Source organism: Lygodium microphyllum, chromosome 10 (assembly GCF_053477565.2).
Source record: "Lygodium microphyllum isolate KBCC chromosome 10, Lygodium_microphyllum_v1.1.10, whole genome shotgun sequence".
NCBI classification, from domain to species: domain Eukaryota; kingdom Viridiplantae; phylum Streptophyta; class Polypodiopsida; order Schizaeales; family Lygodiaceae; genus Lygodium; species Lygodium microphyllum.
Window position 1 is genome coordinate 53599161 of NC_141144.1, and position 19396 is coordinate 53618556.

General features: G+C 37.1%; 1 protein-coding gene across 1 annotated transcript in view; it reads left to right on the forward strand.

Annotated features, from left to right (window-relative positions):
• Positions 1-4385: 4385 nt before the first annotated feature.
• Positions 4386-19396, forward strand: part of LOC148030005 (agamous-like MADS-box protein AP1) — a 105640-nt gene continuing 90629 nt past the window's right edge. The window contains exon 1 of the mRNA XM_087687192.1: positions 4386-5118. Within this exon, the coding sequence (XP_087543318.1) occupies positions 4793-5118 (326 nt within the window). The 5' untranslated portion in view covers positions 4386-4792. The remainder of the gene's footprint in view (positions 5119-19396) is intronic.

Below are 19396 nucleotides of genomic sequence, written 5' to 3' on the forward strand. Positions count from 1 at the left end.
ATCAACAAATTAAAAAAATGAATGCAAATGTGACCTGGCCTATTTCATGTCAAGCTCTTGGTATAGCTCAGTGTACATTGGAAGGTCTATAGATAGGTCATCACAAAAATATGAGTTCACTTTATTTTCAAAAAATTCCTAGCCTCATATCTCTTCATATACCTTACCCATGCCTGTCTCCTTTGCATGCTCCAAGCTCTCTTCATCCTCTAATATTCACAACATCGACCCCTCTCCCTACATACTCTTCTCGTCCACACTAGGGACATTGCTTTCATCATACACTCCTGCACTCTGAGGTGGTGACGGCACAATATCCCACCATTGAGGTTATTGGGGATTTTGATAGAAGATTATTTATTCAATATCACATGTCTGAGCCATTTTTTGTGACTTTTTCATGTTGTAGAAAATTTTATAAACAAGGTTATCCACCTATTCACATAGCATGGCAAACATATTACACAGATCCATCCATCTTTTCTTGAAATCTATCTTTAGAAATTCAAATGGACCTTGCTGAATGGTTGCCCCAGCTCCTTCCAATATCATCTTAAACCACTATACATCAAATATGGTTTTGGAGAAGCTACAGTAATCCACTGAGATATCATTTTGCAAGTTGCTGAAATACTCCATCTCATCTACTACAGTATTCAGATCCATGGCTCGCCATTGGCTCCCATACTTGAACTAAAAAATGTTGCCCGTGGTGTAACCATGCCGCACTTTAGATTTTTTAATGTTCACCAAAACTATTAGATTAGTTGCTTGGGTAAGTTACTCATGAATAGATGTGTGCATCATGTGGGTTCGAAATAAGGTATTTTTATAATACCATTTTTATACATGTTTTACATATACAAGGGTGTAATATAAATGAGTTATTTACAGCTTGAATAGAAAAGGGTTATGTTTTATTCATGAAAAATTCACAAATAAGGATATTTATAAATAGGCCTTGAATGCATGTGATGTCGAGGATATACATATGGTAACTTCCCCGAGATTAGTTGGTCTGTATAAAATCTAGATATGATAGCAAATAATGTATGTGTTCACCTTCGGACTACATCCTCTCATGAATTCCAACTCCTCTTGGTAGAGATCTCTACCTCTTCGCAAGAAGCCACGATCAAACTTCATGCAACCACCACATAGACATAAACTATGGGATCTCATCCATGCCCTCGTGATATCGAACCGGTCGATGGCATGTACTACATTTAAATTTTGATTGTGCTTTCTCCCGCTCTCTTCTATGCATACTCATACCCAGCAAACCACTTCTCCATGGATGCATGATGCAACATACAAAAATGATTCACTTTCTCTTGCATGGCACCATCCATCCTTTTTTCTACCCCATTTCCAACCATCACATCTCCAATCAATTTATCATCATCCTTCGATGACCATAACATACTATTATCTGAATGGACCATCGTTAGCCACTTCAAAATATGCACTCATGCCTCAGACACTAGCCAAACCTTGAGCCATGCTATCTTCTAGTCGAGCTCATTGTTGCACAAAGCCCTTTATGGTTTTCATGAAGTGCTCAAAGCAGAACATCCACTGCGTATAGACAAGTCTTGCGATCTCCACTTCATCTACGAGATGTACCAGGAGGTGAGTTTGTATCGTGAGTATGCTAGTAGGCAAGTACTTCTCAAAGAGAGAGACCATCTCCACTACTCCCTGCCTTGTGGATTCAATAGAGGATGTCTTGATCTCATTTTGTGAGATCCATTGCACTAAATTTGACAACCTATAAATTGTCAAGCGTATTTCTCTTTTCTATTATTTCTCTCTCTTTGTTTCTCTCTTCGCCCCTCTCTCTCCTATTCTTTTTCTCTCTTCCCCATCTTCCCCCCCACTCTCACTTCTTCCCTCCCTTCTTCCCTCTATTTCTCTCTTCTTCCCTCCTCACTCTCACTCAATGTATCTCATACAATCAAAATCAAAGATAGTAAATAGAAAACTAAAAAATGAGGATATTGAAAGACCCTCTCTTCCCACCTCTCTTTGTCTTTATCTTTCCCCTCCCTCTTTATTTTTCTATCTTTTAATTCTCTCATTGTTTTCCTTTATGTCTATGTCAAAGGCAAGAAGAGGCAATGTATCTATGTCAAGGCCCGAAGATGAATTCCTTTGTGTCTCCTCTTCATAGCTTTCCTTCTTTCTCCCTTGCACACTTCTCCCTCTTCTTCATATACACTGGCGGCAGTGACGGCAGCAATGAGGAGCTCTCCTTTCTCTCTTTCCCTCTTCCTCTCCCTCTCCCTCTCAAAGCATCAATCTCTCTCACTCTCTCTTTCAATCTCTGTCGAAAATGTTTCCGAGAAATGCTGCATTTGGGTTTTCAGCACTTTTTTTTCTCAAAAGAGTGTTGCTTTTTGCATCGAAATGAGCATCATTAAGTGTCGCTATCAGCATCGCTAAGTATTGCTATAGGCATCATTATATGCATCACAAATTGAAATTTACAATGCGTGTAGTAGCAATGCAAATAGCGAGGCCACTATTTCACATCACAAATTGCCGTCCCTATCATCCCATTCCCTTGTAGTTTGTGTTTGTTATTCCCAAAGAGGATTTTGCTCTCCAAGTGGCTCATCTACAAGATTATAAAAGTGTAAAAGGTCGCACATTCCAGTGGGGATATATCTATCGACGAAGGAATAAAAGGTCTGTAAAAAAGGCTCAAAAACCCCTCGAAAGAGGGTTTTATAGAGGTTTGGATAGCCATCTATATAAATTTCAAGTTTCAATAAGTTATGACCTTTGATTTCCATGGTTGTTTGTTCTTTTATATTGGTAAGTAGCTATGGAGGTTTAAGTTGTCCATCTCTACTGACTCGGAACGATGCATGTGTGTTAGTCTTTGATCTTTTGATCATGTTACCCTTCTTCACCTACTTATTTTTTCTATATTTCCTTTTGCTTTCCATGGCCTACCTTTTTTCTTCTTCTCTTCTCTTCTTTTGTTTTCTTGCTTTTTTTCTTTCCTTGCGTCTTTTATTAGACAGGACTTATGATTGCCCTTTCTTCCATGTATATTTTCTTCTTTACCTTCAAAGGTTGTCAGGATACTTTCATTAGAGCTAGACTTCTTAGTTGAGTGCTCGCTTGGTGGGCTAGGGTTCTTGTTTAGGCTTGGTAGGAAAAGGAGTCCTCCTTCGCCCCACAAGCACAAATTTTTTTACATAACATTCTTAAATGATTCACAATCTTTGTGCTCGTACTTAGGGCTATCACACCATATGTATCTACGTACAAAATTATTCTTAGGCGAAGCTTGTAAATGACTAGTTTTTCCAAAAACTTTCTACTTAGTCAATTTAATTTGCAAATCCTCCATAGTTTTTCACCAGCTTATTAATGACATCCTCTTTCCTTAACCCTTTTAAATGACGATTGGTTTATAGACAAAAGTCTACTTTATATAAACTTTCGAATCATGATAGATTTTATTTGATGGTTAAATTGATTTTTCAGATGTGTTCTGATGAGTGACGGAGCATTGGATCCTCTCCAAGGCCATTTGAATGACCTTAGATAAAGTAGTACCACAATTAGACATTGACCCCTTGGCATCTACAATTGTAAATTTAATATCTAGATCATTCAGAGTGACGGAGCATTGGATCCTCTCCAAGGCCATTTGAATGACCTTAGATAAAGTAGTACCACAATTAGACATTGACCCCTTGGCATCTACAATTGTAAATTTAATATCTAGATCATTCATCATCACCTGCTTTACTCTCAAAATGGCCTTGTGTGCCACATCAATTGCATAGATAATTCAAATTCCTAGCACTAAGTCTTCCATAAGGCTCTTTAGCATTCTAGGAACATGTTACACAAGCATTTAGCCTCATGTAAGTAAACATGGTATGAATGAGGTGAGGCTTATGGTGCAATCTTTATCCAATATGGTTATGAAAAGCAAGCCTTCACAAGCCAATTCTAGTTTTTTCCAAGTTTCAAGCATGACCTTGGCCTTTGGTTTGATGAATGTGGGAAATTGGGAATTACCTTGCCTTGGGTATACAAACATATATATTTTGAAGCATCCAAAGCCGTGCTACCGAAGGAAGAAAGGCCTCGAAAATCAGAAAAAGATCTGGAGGTGTGCTTTTCCGGAATCCGCATAGTCCAAAAGCGGTAGACTGGTAGTGAACCTGCAATCAGTTGCACGTGAAGATGCCATGGGGACCTGCGAATTCTAAAACCAGTTTCATCGAGCCCTGGTGGCCCGTGCGAACAGTCTCGTTATTCCTCCTGTCTCTTTCCCTTTATTGCCACCCATCACGTGTTTGTCCTCCAGCTCTTTCCCATTGCATCCTGCACAGCACTTCATATCATCGCATGTACAGGCCGGCCTCTCATCCTCTTTCCTCCCCATTTCTCCTCTCTCTCCTTCCTTTCGGGAGAGAAAAAGAAAAGAAAAACCAGCCTTTGCTTCCGGCTATCGAGGATTTTGCCTGCTGCCGGCAGGTCCATCAATTGCCCCCATCTGGTAGTCACTGGTAGGGTGTCTCAAAAGGCCTTGGCCACGCTACGCAAGAATCGTAATCCTCCATCACCAGCCCTGGCCTTACCTGGGAATGCAGAGGAACAGCGTCAGGAGCGGCCTGTCAAGATTACAGACACGGTGGAGCCCTTTGACGCTACGGCCGAGGCCGACAACAAGTTAGATGACAAGGAGGACGATACAGAATCAGATACTGCTGCAACAGAAGACGATGCCGGAGAGCGCGGATGCCCTATCAGGGCCAACAATATGAAGCTGGAAGCTGTAGATATGGATATGGCTGCCGTGCAAGCAGTGGCGCCGGAAGTAGTTAAGGGGAAGGGGAAAGAACAGTGTCATGATATGGAGGGCGAGAATGCGGCGCTTGAAGCTACAGAAAGGGCGGCAATGAAGACACATCGACGCAAGATACAGATCAGGAGGATCGAGAGCACGAGCAACCGGCAGGTGACGTTCTCCAAGAGACGGAACGGGCTGCTGAAGAAAGCACACGAGCTGTCAGTCCTGTGCGATGAGGACATCCTGCTCATTGTCTTCTCCAGCACCGGAAAGCTCGTTGAGTTTGCGAGCTCCAGGTTGGACCTCTCGCTCTCTCTCTCTCTCTCTCTCTCACACACACACACACAGCACAATCTCTCTTTCTCTCTCTCTCTCTCTCTCTCTCTCTCTCTCTCTCCTGCATTTCCACTATCTGGCTGCCGTTTTCTTGCAAAAAATGCATTTCTTTCATTGCAAGCTGCATCACTGAAATATATGGAAATTTGTCCTGTGAACTACGGCTATCGCAACAGAAAAGCTCGAGCTCTATGGTTTCATTAAAAACGACGTTTCTCCCTGCTCTCATTGACACAGAAATGCGTACAATAAGGATGTATACCGCTTGTCTCTAGCTTCAAAATCTTGAACACTGGAGTAGCTCACTAGGATTAGGTCAGATTCGAGTGCCACAACTGGTTGGTGATTCCGGAGAAGTCACCCGTCCACTGTCATCATAGCATAATTAAGATATAATATTGCTTCACAAGATATCACGAACGGTGGGACTTTCCTGTGGCTTGTAATCGTACAATTACAGGCACATTTCGAGCCAGCCAGGCCACACGAAGGTGAATCTGACTGGCCTCAGTCGGCGTGGTCAAGTCATCCTCTGTGTGGTCGTGTAACTGGCACTTACGGCCGTTGATCCCACGACTCGTCGGCTGGGTAAACTGGAGTAGGTCTAAAACTCTCCCAACTTGACCCCATGTGGAGACATGGCGATCAAGTTGGTGTTCGCTGCTTTCTGGATCAGCCAACTGCAGGAGGAGGTGTTTGTCGTTCGTGTCAGTCTCAGTCTTTGGCTGTTTACAAATACCTGTGCGCAAGGTACAACCTTGGATGCTTGAAATGGCACTTATGGAGTAGCAAAGGCGATGGCTACGAAGAACAATTGTAGAGCATGGTGATTGGAGAATGAATTTTTAGAAATCTGGAGGGCAGAGAGAGAGAGAGAGAGAGAGGGCGTACTCAGTTCTGTTGGACAGAAATTAACTGCGCCTACCAAGAGGTTTAGTCTATTAACTGCGCCTGAAGCTACTCTTACTGTGTATCACGATTCACCAACATTGTACTGAAGCTCCTTCACCAACGTGATCTTACAAGGTATGCCCTCGATTCAACGCCAGTAATACTTTGGAAGGGTGCAATATTGTTCATGTACTTCTCCCTCCCTCTCTCTCTCTCTCTCTCTCTCTCATGTGGTGGTTTCGAATCTAGATCAGACAACCATCTATATTTCTCTCGATTGCTCCCGTCTCTCTCTCTCTCTTTCTCTCGATGCTCACTGCAAAAAGCATTTTCAATTTGATATCAAATCATGAATGACTGCTTCCCCTGTACTGGAATGTGGGATATCCCTAAACTAGGGATCTTGGGATTCTGTCTACTACTCACACAACTCTCTTCTTAGTTCATTCCTCTTCTCTTTCTTAAAGCGTAGCTATGATTCCGATTTGATGAATTGAGTTGATATCAAGTAGGTATGAAGGAAGGAGGACAACATGGTTCATGCAAGTGAAATGCATTGGCGAAACCTAGCTTGAATGTGGCCGTAGTTGGCTCCTGGCCAGCATTCGCAATTGTGCGTGCGCACACAGATATTATGTCATAAGTTGTGATTAAAGCCACACATTAGTTGCATCGGTAGATATGTCATAAGTTGTGATTAAAGCCATACATTAGTTGCATCGGTAGGTGCATCTCTAGCCGTGCGCAAAAAGAGAAATATCGGAATGAAGAGAAGCTTGGCCTGCATGGAGTGACATGCAAAGGCAATTGTCAATACAAGGCCAAAAATAAATTAGCGCCTGCTTGATGATGTGAGGTGAAACAGGTCCTAGCCATATGTGTAAGACCTAGATGGGAAAGGACCGTGCAAAAACAACAAATCTGGCAACTACTTAGAGTTTATAATATACCTCATAAGATTGGGGAAACGTGTAACTCTACGTTTACAGCTCAACATTTTGTAATACGAATGCTGCTTTGAATTTAAGTACCAATAAATAGCTGCACATGTATGGCCATTGACTATAGTTTTCTTAGTGCTTATCTACGGGTGTCAGCCAAGATCATAATGTCAGTGCTGGCATTAAGGAAGTTGAGATTGATATATCGAGGGAAATTTTCTTGTTTGATATATATAAGAAATCACGACCCTAGCCTGGGTTTCCATCAAGAGTACTCATGATACAGCCCAAATATACTTTGGTAGGGGATAATACTCACTTTTGTCTTTTAAAGCTAGGCATACCTTTATTTAAAAGATCTAACGTTTTTCACCTTCTATAGATAAGAAAAGCCAAAAACTACCTCCTACTTACAGTGAATCGTTTTGGATTGTCACGTGGTTGCATGAGTGCGCATGAGCATTGCTCTTGTGGAACTTTTTCTTGGCTTGTTGTTTCTTGGTAAAAATTAGCTCTTCTAATATTAACCATGTAACCAGCATGTCAATTAAATGATAGTTTAATAGGAACACAAGAAACTTTAGACACCTTCCCATATAGCAAACAAAGAGAAATTTTCTAGATACTTATCAAAATATCTAGAAAAAGTTTCAACTAGTAAAAGTGGAATATTTTACAAGATAGTGATATAATAAAATATTCCTACATAGGAATTTCAAAAATATTTAGTTGTTGATATAGTAACATTTTACTATACAAGTAAACTAGTGAGAACGAGTGATATAGTATAATTTATCTATATAAAAAAACTAGTTACAATCATGCATATAGTGAAAAATTATTCCTATATAGTAAAAAGTTCAAATCAAAATAATTGAAAGAATTAAGGGATATTGTCTTCATTAATAAAAAGATCAATCTAGGATACAAATATCCTTAATACTCAAAGGTCTATTGTGACTTTTTGTGACAATAATTTTCTCTCTACAAAGTAACCAAGCCGCAGTAGACTTTCTCATGGCTGGCAATGTTTGTTCATTGCAAGCTCTTAAAAATCTAGGGTCCCTCTTGATAAGATTATATGTAGACTTTAATGATGTATATAGCTCATCAATGGCTTGTATGCCCAAATATTTCAAGAGGATTGTTTCTTGGTCTTCCTCTTTGAAGGTATTAACAATCTGCATTAAAAGAATACAATATAAATTAGTATGCTCCTACATCATAAGTTAATTAGCTACTTCATAATTTTAATATATAATAGCATAGAGTTACCGATGAAGTTCCTGAAGATAATTTTGCATCAAGAGAATCCACTTTTTTTTATGGATCAATATGGTTGAGAGTTTACAGTGCAAACAAATAATTAAACTTAAAAAAATGAAATCATATCATATTACTTTAAAAAAATGCAAAGAAGTACCTTAGATTGTTTCTTCTTTTTCCCCTTACTATCCTTTTGATGTTGCTTACTTTACTTCATTTTCTCGCTCATCTTGTCATAACAAGTTTGTAATTAGATATAATTCATTAATTGCACTATTAAAACAAATGACTGAGGGATGGCTAAGCATACCTTTCGTACACAAACACTTTTCCGTGCAATTTCAATCTCCTCAAGATCTTCAAATGTATATTGAGGAATAGAGTGTTTACTACTATGTGAACTCTACAATACAAGAAAAATGAAATTAAAAAATAAAATATATTTTCATATATAAGTACACAAAATCAGGAATATTATATAAACAAAATACTGATACATTTGGGATTCCTTGTAGAAGGTCCATAAAAGTATGATTAGAGTTCAAATAGTCCTGAAACATAGGTTAAGTATTAGAGGAAATAAAATGAAAAAAAACTGTAAATCAAATTATTATAACCATTTCATCATCTTTTTTATGTTTGTTGGAAGTAGAGACTAAATCAAGGGGTGGGCTATCATTTTGTGATTCCAATGAATACAAGTAGGAAAATTAAAGTTTATATTTAAAATTTATAATTTCAAATATCAAACTATATTAATATGTAAACGGTGTACATATATGCACTGTGCTATTCTTTGAAAATATACATTAATCTTCCACCATAAGTTGTGGATAGTATACTTCACCATTTGTATCCTAAAATTTTAGTTAAAGTGTACATAATAAAAGGTAAATATATTTAAGCAACTTAAACATAAATGATTATAATAAATAATAATAATGATGATTACATTAAAAGATAACATGATGAGATAAAAATTTATAAATCTTACCAATTTTCCTTGCATATCTACTTGCTCAAATCTACGATTCTCCTCTTTTAAAAAAAACATAATTGTCCATTAGTGCTAATTCCATCTATATATAATCTATACTGAGAAAAATTTTGATAATAAATAACTTACCAAAGATATATCCATAGAAGATGATATTTTCCTATTGAGTTGCTTTCTAAGATTTTGAGCAACATAAAGATTGTATAGATATGCATCATCCTTATTCTAAAGGTAAGTAGCACCAAGAAACTCAAGGGGTAAACTTTGATCATAGTTTTGATCTATGATCTCTAGAATTCTTTGTTTGTCATCTCTATTATCATAAAGCCGTAGATCCTTGCCAAACTCATGGTTCTTGACCCAATTGTACACTTTTCTATGATTGGCACAATATCTAACATTTTGCGTATCTCTATAATACTTCAGTAAAAATGGTTTCCCAAACTCATCTTTGTCTTCTTGACTAATCTTTTTAGGTGGTCTAAAATTTGGTCATACGTAGGAGTTTTCATCAAAGACACATCTCTTAATTGTATATTATTTATTTTCTTCTGAGGTGGTAATTGGACTCTTTTACTTTGTATTGAAATTGATTTACCCATGCTCAGTATTTGCTCAGAACTATCATTCTTTGATTTAAATTTCTCAATTTTTTTTTGCAAAGTGATAATAATATGCATAATTTAATCTAGAGTTTGCTGACTTAGGGAGGCTATGAGACAAGCTAAAATTATATTGAAAAAATTGTGTCAATATTCAACCAATAAAAAATCATTTCATTCTTTATAAAAGGATACAACAAAATCTCTCTCTCTCTCTCTCTCTCTCTCTCTCTCTCTCGTTTCGTTTAATCAATGAGTTTTTAAGTTTTGAAGAAAAATAACATGTAGTAATATAAAATACAATTATACAAACCATAACTTGGAAAGGCCATGAGATTATCTAAAATAAAATTTAAATTTTTATACGTCAGTATTAATCAAACAAGAAATGATATCTATATGTTATGATTTATAAAATAAGAAATCACCTCATCTTTTATAAAAGGATACAACAACTCTCTCTCTCTCTCTCTCATGTCCACAACCTATATATGATGAGGCACAATATGAGCTATAACTACAAAATACTATCCTAGTGTACAAACAACCATAGATAAAACATAATAATATGTACAATAGAGTGGTGATCAAACAATTATGTTTACAATGACCAATGCTACTAGCACTCATTTGGAGGTCAAAGAATGTAAGACGCACAGACTCTCTAAAATAATCAAGATACTTTATGCGATCTCCATACTACTGTAACATCTATAGAATCTCCAATCGATGATATTACTATCCTTCTCTTTGTAACTTCAAAGTTTGACAGTACCATGGTACACAAGTTCAAATCCCTCTATATATCTTCATCAATATCAATCCTCCATATACATCTACTACTATCACACTTCAACACTAACAATTTGTAACTTTCTTTTCATAATTTACCTTTCTTATCATTGCATGCATGTACTCTCCATCCATTTCATCGTTATGTTTTCTTACCAACACAATATAATGTTTTTCTAACCAAGAAGTTATGCAACCAATTGCTCCTATTTGTAATAATCTTGTTTTTTGAATTAGATCTTTTACCTCATATGCAATAAGTCTATTATATAAAGGTAGAGAAATAAAATTATGCAATAATGAACTCAATGGTCTTATGCAATCCCAAGTAAATGGGAGTCATTGAGTTTGTAGCACACTCATTCCCGTGATGGGATCTGCAAGTAAGCACTCCATTTTCTTTTACATTTATGCATTTCTTGTAATACTCCCCACTAAGAAAGCTATGATACTCTCTATCCCATTGAATGGAAAAAAAAAGTTGTGAGCCTTACTTTCCAATGACCTACACTTTCTAACGTGCTATGAAAAGTGTTTGTTTTTACCACTACGTCATCTCTAATTTTGTATATTTCTCCGCTATAAAGAATTATTCTATATATGGTAACTAAATGTCTTACTAGTGAACTCTCTTCAATACGAAGAAATTGCGTAATATCTTTTTGTTCTTCTTATGAAAGAGGCCTACGATATTTTTTTGTGTGATTAAAATGCCCACTTCACGTATCATTGTGTGACAAGGATATTTCAAATAATCTCTTTCAAGAAATTTCCATATCTTCTTTGCCTTCTCGATTGAAGAAACCTCTACAATTTCATTCTCATGAAATGAATAAGAGCAAGGTGTCTGGTAATTAGTGAAAGCCTAACCATCAGGTAAGATAAGCGAAGAGTGTACGTGGATAAGTATTCTTTCATGTGGTAAAAGCCCATCTACTTCCATTTTTAATAACCTAAATATTAAAGTAAAAAATGTCCTCTTATAATAATTTACATAAGAGATTTCGTTAAAACAATTATTGGTCTTCACTCCTATATATAATGCTACAATTTGCTCAAAGTCACAACACCAGTAGACATCATGTGAGCCATGTCTTAATATGCCATCTAATAGTTCTCCATATCCTGCAACATGTTCTAAGGGAGAAGAAGTAGTGCCAAAGGCTTCTTCCTTTTGAACTCTCCAAGCAGAAAACAAACCATGTACAACACCCAAACTTTCTTTTGACCAACCAATACCACAACTATAATTATAGAAGGCATGTGCAATATCAATAAGCAACAAACCTAAATTAGTGATTGTATTTAGTATCTCATCAACTATAGTTAAAACATATGGTAAGCACTATTGGATGAACTTTTGGTTCTCTTCAACCTTAAAGCTTTCATAGTACTTGGATTGCGAGGCTACCGTCCATGACGAATCGAGGGAGGAGGAAGCTTAGAAGACTTCTCACAACAAAAATCTATTACCTTTTTCTTTTCATTGGACATGGCTCTCATGAGCGCTCATATATATTTTTGAAATATATTTAGAGATAACATATGTGTCACATTATACACCAAGTCTATTGACAAGCTGAAATCATACAAATCATATAGTTTCCATAGAATAGACTCTCTAAATAACCCTACGACCTTTAGTTTTCCTTCCTTTTCAAAGCTCTCTTTGAAAATTTTAAGGCATCAATCATCTCACCTATGGACCGTTGGGGTGGAGGATATCTTGCTTGATATCGACTACCATCATATAGATAGAGTCCTTGGAATGAGGGATTACTAGTATCTAGAGTTGCTTGGGCTTTGTCTCTACAACAAAAGAATTGGCCGCCATCTTTGAAGGCTCCTATTTTACATTGTGTGGGATGATCACACGTGACCATCATCAATATCAATCTAACAATAGAAAAGCTTGATTGTCCCATTGGATTATCAAAAATCTTCCCTACAAGGTAGTTATATGATACTTGTATACTGCTTATGTAAAGATCTTGCAGCTTGCTAATAAGAGGTCTTAAAAAAGTTTGAAACAGAGCAACTAAAAGGTATGAGCAAAACAGGAAGAATGCCTAACATAATAAGCTTAGAGCAACTAAAAGGTATGAACAAAAGAGGAAGAATGCCTAACATAGAGCCCTTTCCACCATTAAGGACCTTGATTTCGACCACACCACAATCCTTTTGTGTGGTGCGAGAGGCTTGGAAGCCATCCCAGTGTAACAGAAGTGCCAAGTTTTGAGGATCATCTCTATAGATTTTCTTTTTACATTTGTGGAAATGTCGGCATTGCTTACAAACAAAAAGGTACTCTTGTGTCTCATGATAAAAACCTTGCTCTAGAACTATTGAAAAACAAGACCTTGGAAAAGTTGTATATACTTTTCCACATGTAGGGTTGTTGCATACAACGACCATCTCATACTCAGCATCAGGATTCCAAAAATCTTGATGCTTGTGACACTTTGTTCCATCCCAAAACTCATTTATGAATTCTGGTTGTATACTTGCAACACTTTGTTCCATCCCAAAACCTAGTTATGGAAGAGTGGTTCCCATCACCAACGATGCTGGTGATACTGATTATTCTTCTAATGTCAATGTGGCCACAATTCATATGAGCACTTGTGGATCATTATTATCTGCTCAATCAGAAAGCAATCCAACATTGGGGCTCACCAAGTTTAGAATTGTCAAGAATGTGAAAAATAAAAGATTTTGCGCAATATACATTTAGGCTGCCTACTCTAAAAACAAATTTCTCTCCTCCTCCTGCACTTTCTCTAAAAATAGTAGGCAAGTTGCCTACTTTGAGGTTTTCTGCTCTGAACATCTACTCCTCATCACACCCAGGCTGCCTCTTCTAAAAATACTTGTATGTCGTCCTACTACACCTACTCTGAAAAAAGTAGAAAGGCTATCTGCTCTGAACTACTTTAAGGATTTGTTTTCTTTTTATGCTCTACTCATTCAAATCTATCTTAAACATAAGTACTGGGCTACACCTCCTCCTATTGTTAAGATACTTGCTCTAGTGCCAATTGGAGCTCTATTGTCTCCACTGTTGCATGATTCAAGTTGAAGTATCTTCTCCTAATCCAATCATTATGGGAAAAAATATGAATCAGAAACCCATTGGTGTAGCAACCCATGAGAATGCCACATCTTAAGATTTCATACCTACCAACTAAGTTTTAGCATATTCACAAGTGAGGCTTGTTGGATCACAAATAAGGAGTACGATTCTTGTGATAAGATGGAGCTCAAAAATGAAGACATTATATGTACCACACATAGCTTGATCATGATTGTCTTATGTAGGAAAGGCTCTAATAGCATAACAAGGATAATATCCCAAAACCACATGACTTGACAATGGTCATCTTATGCAACGAAGCTATCATGTATGACTAGGATTATGTCCTTGCATGACGAAGATTATGGTCATCATTTTTGTTCAGGGTTTTTTTATGTCTAAAAAAATTTTCAACTAAAATCAATGAGCTTGAAGATGAAAATCAAGGGAAGTCATGTGCACTTGCACCAATTGCCTTTGATAATAAGCAGTAGTCTAGAAAGCACCTCTGTAGTAAGTAGCACTATTTCAAGATAAGAACCCAAATCAATTTCACGCTACCTACTCTGAAAACACTAGGCAAGCTGCCTGCTTTGAACTACTATGATACGTAGGTCCGCAGCTAGTAAGTTATAGCTAGGTTGATCAATGCCATTAAGTATTTCTCTTGTTTTAGTACATTTTAGTAGTTTGTTTTTTTACCTTCAAGCCAATTGAAAGCTTTGTTTAGGCCCTAGATTTTGTGTAAAACACCTAGCCACTTTGGAACATTGCCAATCAGAGTGTTTCTCAAATTGGTAAGATAGAATATATGCATTGGAATCACTTCAAATAATTGGTTGGTATTTAGGTACATGATCACCACCACAATACACTCCCAAGTTGAGTCTAATATGCTTCTTGACATGAGATTCTAGGGCATAATTGCTACTTAAGATGGATGCCTATTGAAACCTAAAACAACTTACTTGTACTAAGCTACTCAAGAGGATTACCACACAACCTACTTGTACCAAGCTTCTAAAGAGGATATGTTGAGGAGTGTGCTAGATAGCCTTCATGAACCAAGCTTAGAGGACTACGCCATGGGACTATGTTCAAAGGACTATGTGGTGAACAATGCATTACATGAATTTATGCAATGGGGGTAAGTCTCCTCCTAGCGATCTAGAATTGTACACATGCTTTAGTCATTTACTAGAATTTCTTCAAACTATTTTGATAATCAAATATATATATAATTGCATTTTATAAGGCTTTATATTTGCAAGCATAATCACTTCATTAAGGGCATCATTAATTTTTTTGGTTGTTATCTTTAAGGTAACACACAAATTCAGGTGTGTTCGCCTATAGGTGGTCTGGATCAACTCAAGCTGGCATTGACCATCCCTCTCTCATTGTTGGCCATTACCCAATGTGGCAAACAAGAGTCCTACTTCAGTTCTAGTGTCTTATATGATAATCTAGGCTATGGATCTTCAGTATTCATTAATCTCATTGGATTCATGATGCCAAAATTAGGCCTTTCCTGTGCATGCAATTGGTCACTGTCGCATGTTACTTGACTCATAGCATACAAAATGTACAAGATAATCAAATAAATAAGGTCTAATTCTAGAAATCTAGAAATCACCCAAATTCTTTAGAATGAAGCAACTACAAAGCTAGATAATAGGGAAAGGTAAAAAAGATAACTTTGATGTAGAAATCCAAAGCATAGAATCAAACATCACTTACAATCTCTGATGAAATACACTTGATATTTTAGGAGTGCTACAAAAACTTGAAACCAATGTTTCAAAATTGCCCTCATGCTATAGTTTTCAGAGAAACAAATGTTTCATAATTGCTCTCATGTTGTGGCTTACAATTCTCTGATGCAATACGAATGATTGATTACTTGTTGATAATCGGAGTATTGCGCAAAAGTGTCCTTCAAAGCTTGATAACAAAACTTGTATTGAGCAAAACTGATGACACAAGCATGCATCCCACACAATTGTGAGGTCTAGTGAACAAAGATGAGATTGTGTGCATGCGAGAGGATAGACTTGGTCATGTGCGGGAGAATGGATGATGAGATTGTGTGAATGTGAGAAGCTGGGACCTAGTCATGTGTGGGAGAATGGACCTTTCTTAAATCTATTTTCTTAAATCTTGGAGGAATGTTTAGCTCCCATTTAAGAAAACTGCTAATTTTATTTGCATCTTTCTTTTTCTTCTCTTACATTGCCCAAGGTTTATTGACCTTTTACATGTGTCTTACTACCTATGCCCAATGGGCATCCTAAGTACCTAATCCCTTGCCCCAAATTTGCTACTTAGAAGTCTAGCTCCCTTAGCAACTTGGTGTTTCATGCAGTCCTAGGTAAATAAACTTGATCTTTCTCACATTAGACACAATCGTAGATAGCTCTAGAAAACTTTCATACACTTTCATTAAATACATCTACTAGTTGCTTCTCTACTTACACAATATTGGTTAGTTATTGTTGGTCGAGAATTGGGAAACCAAGTGTTTTCTTCACGGTATAGGTAGCCCCTTGCTTACTCCATGTTGCACCTTCAAATCCAAATTCGTAAGCAAAGGATTGGTGATTATGGTGGCAAAGAGTAATGCGGCAATGGGACACCCTTTCACATCGACCTCTTTACCTCAAATGGACCTAAGCAAAGACCATTTACAAATACATTCTAAAGAGATTGAAACATCCCTATAGAAATTCCACGATTCCTCCTCCATAATCTATCTTTTACTTCATCAATTTATAAAATTAATTGCTTGAAGCACCAACCCCATAAGATACCATTTCCCATAGACTAAATTTTGGCAACTTCAACTTTATGTTTTTGCAAATCCTCCATGTAATGCTCCACTTCTTTGAGAAATTGATAAAACATCCTATTACTAGAACACTTAGTAGTCATAATAATATACTTCCTACATTGCTAACTACTAACATGCAACCCTCTTTGAAGTCTATCCTGATCTTTGCCATACATGTTGGTAATCTCAATGATGAAAGCTATGGATTTCATCCAGTTCTACACATTGGATTAGCCATTGGATTGTTGGTTTGTTTCCAAGCATCCTTCAACTATAGGTTGAATCCTTCCCTTTCCAAAAAGGAGCTATTGAAAGAGAGGGGCTTCCATTTCTTTCTCCTACTAAACACATCCTTCTTGGATGGACTTCCCAGGCACCTCACATTCCAAGAGATCATAGTGAGCCAGCTGATTAACATTATATCTTTGTTCGAACCTCCATAATCCAAAATAGCAAAATAGCCTTGTCAACAAAACATTTGCAAGAAGCTTTTAAAGGGAAGGTTTTTATTTCTTACCCTCATTAGACTTCAACGAATTTGGTGGTTGAATTTATTTGTTTCCATCCTGCTTTGGCTTCAACATCTCTAGGACTGATAAATAGGTTTCTCCTTCTGAGGCTTGTTTTCTTCCTTGAATTTACCCTTCTCAACCTATGCCTTTTTCTTTTTGATTCTTTTGAAGTTCTTTCTTATCTCCACTATTTTCTCCTTGGGTTCTTCTTACCTCAATTCCTTTTTGGCATTCCTTTGCAAAGCACCCATCTTCTTGATATCAACCAACAACTCAATCCCATTAGGATAAAAAAGCTAGAGCATCTCAAGGATCTTCTTCCTCTTATCCCAAAGTACGAGAGGCCACTTGCTCCACTAGTTGATATTATTGTAAAAACATAGAGCGCTCTACAAGCACTTCTACTAGCACATTAACTTCTCCATCTAGCAAAGTAGGAAGTCCATGAAAACTAGCCTATATTGGCCATTCAATTTGCAAGACCTTCTCAAGAATAAAATCAGCATGCCATGGAAGCATGTAAACAAGGCTCACTTTAAGCCAAACAACTGAACCCAAAACCCAATCTCTTTTTGCTTTCGATAAAAATCAAGGCCTTAAAGAAACCTCATGGCAAGAAAAACAATGTGGTCATCACTTTGATCCAGAGGTGAGCCGAAACAATCTATCAAACTCATCCTCAAGGGGGACCTTCCCTTAAAATGCATGTACATGTTGCAAAGAGAATACTTAGCATTGCTTTGCCGAATGCATGGCAACAAGGATACCACTCATGCACATAGCAGTTGTTTCCCAAATTCTATTGTGACTCTCTTTTAATTCTCATTAAAATATTTTTGGTCACCCCACATCTTCTTCTCTAACTCTTCCATGTTCATGCTAGCAATGACAATGTTAGCATAATCCATCTCCATCCCATTGCCTTGCTTCTATTGCTTTATGTTTGTGCTATGTGTTCCATCATCTCTTACTCCTTGTTCACCCCCGTGAATATGCTACATGCATGAAAGGGGGAGGATATGCCACATGTTGGTAGGAAATATTGCTTTTTTAATAAACTTAATACAACTATCCTAATCAATAGACTATGTGCCATGACTGTCTATTGAGAGCTCCCCTCTTCAAGTTTCTACATACTCAAGAGGTTCTATGTCTTTCATTCAAGGAAAAGGTTCTTACAATTTGAACTGTTTCTATTTTCCTAATGGATGGATGTGCTCCTTAATTGTAAGGGGCTCAAATAACTTTTGATAACTATTTGCACTTGTATGGATGCTAAGTATATCCCACACTTCAAGGGGAATTGGAGGGGAATTTCAAGATTTAGAGCCATGGCATTGAGTTGAATTGAATGGGATTCTTCTTTGTTTTAATGTGACAAGGAGATATTTATATTGTTGAAATGGATATTTTATTTGCGGATGTGTAAACTATTTGTGCTATGTGAGTAAGAATTAAAAGTTATCAAAATGCACAAATGTATCTTATATCACATGTACATTTTGGATGCATACAAATATATCCATTACAAGTGTGTATCAATATTGTCTTATTACTACACATGGCTGACGGTTAGGCATATCAATTGTGATGTATATTACTTAACATGACTATATAAGCATGACTATGTTAGATGTTATATATAAATTTGTTTTGATTTACTGTGCATGCACAATATCCTATGATCCATAGCTTCATAATTTTATCCAATAAACATGGCTATATTAGGTGGTATATAGAAATTCGCCTTGCTTTACCATGTAGACACTTATTTTACTAGTTATAGCTTCACATCTATCTAGTAAAATTAAGAACCTAGTTCCAATTTAAAAAACCCTAGTTACAAACCAGAAAAAATTGTGCATTTAGAAGATATAAACCTATTTACCATCTAGTATAGTGTCTAAAGTTCCTTGATTATCATGTCTGACAAGGAGAGAGAGAGAGATGTTACGGTCGAGTTCAATTGCAGATAAAAAGATCCACTAGGTGGGATCACCTGGACTATTGGTGTAATCTATTGTGGCGTTATAAAGGGCATTGCTCGGGGAGGTGAACGCAGCGCGAGATTAGAGGGTAACGCCTAGGTCCACGAAAGACTCTCGCTTGGTGGGCCCCTGGGGCTTATCTCTATATTGCATACGGAATCAGTACTGCGACGACCAAGAACCTTAAAATAACCCTCTGTTTGCAGTTTCAGAGTTTCTTCATCAAAACATTTATGATCGGGAGCTCACTGAAGACCATCAGCAAACTAGTTAGCCTTCAGGGTTTGCGTTTAATTCATCAAGCAGCAAGCACCAAGCTTGCATGCAAGGGGTAAGTATGATACCT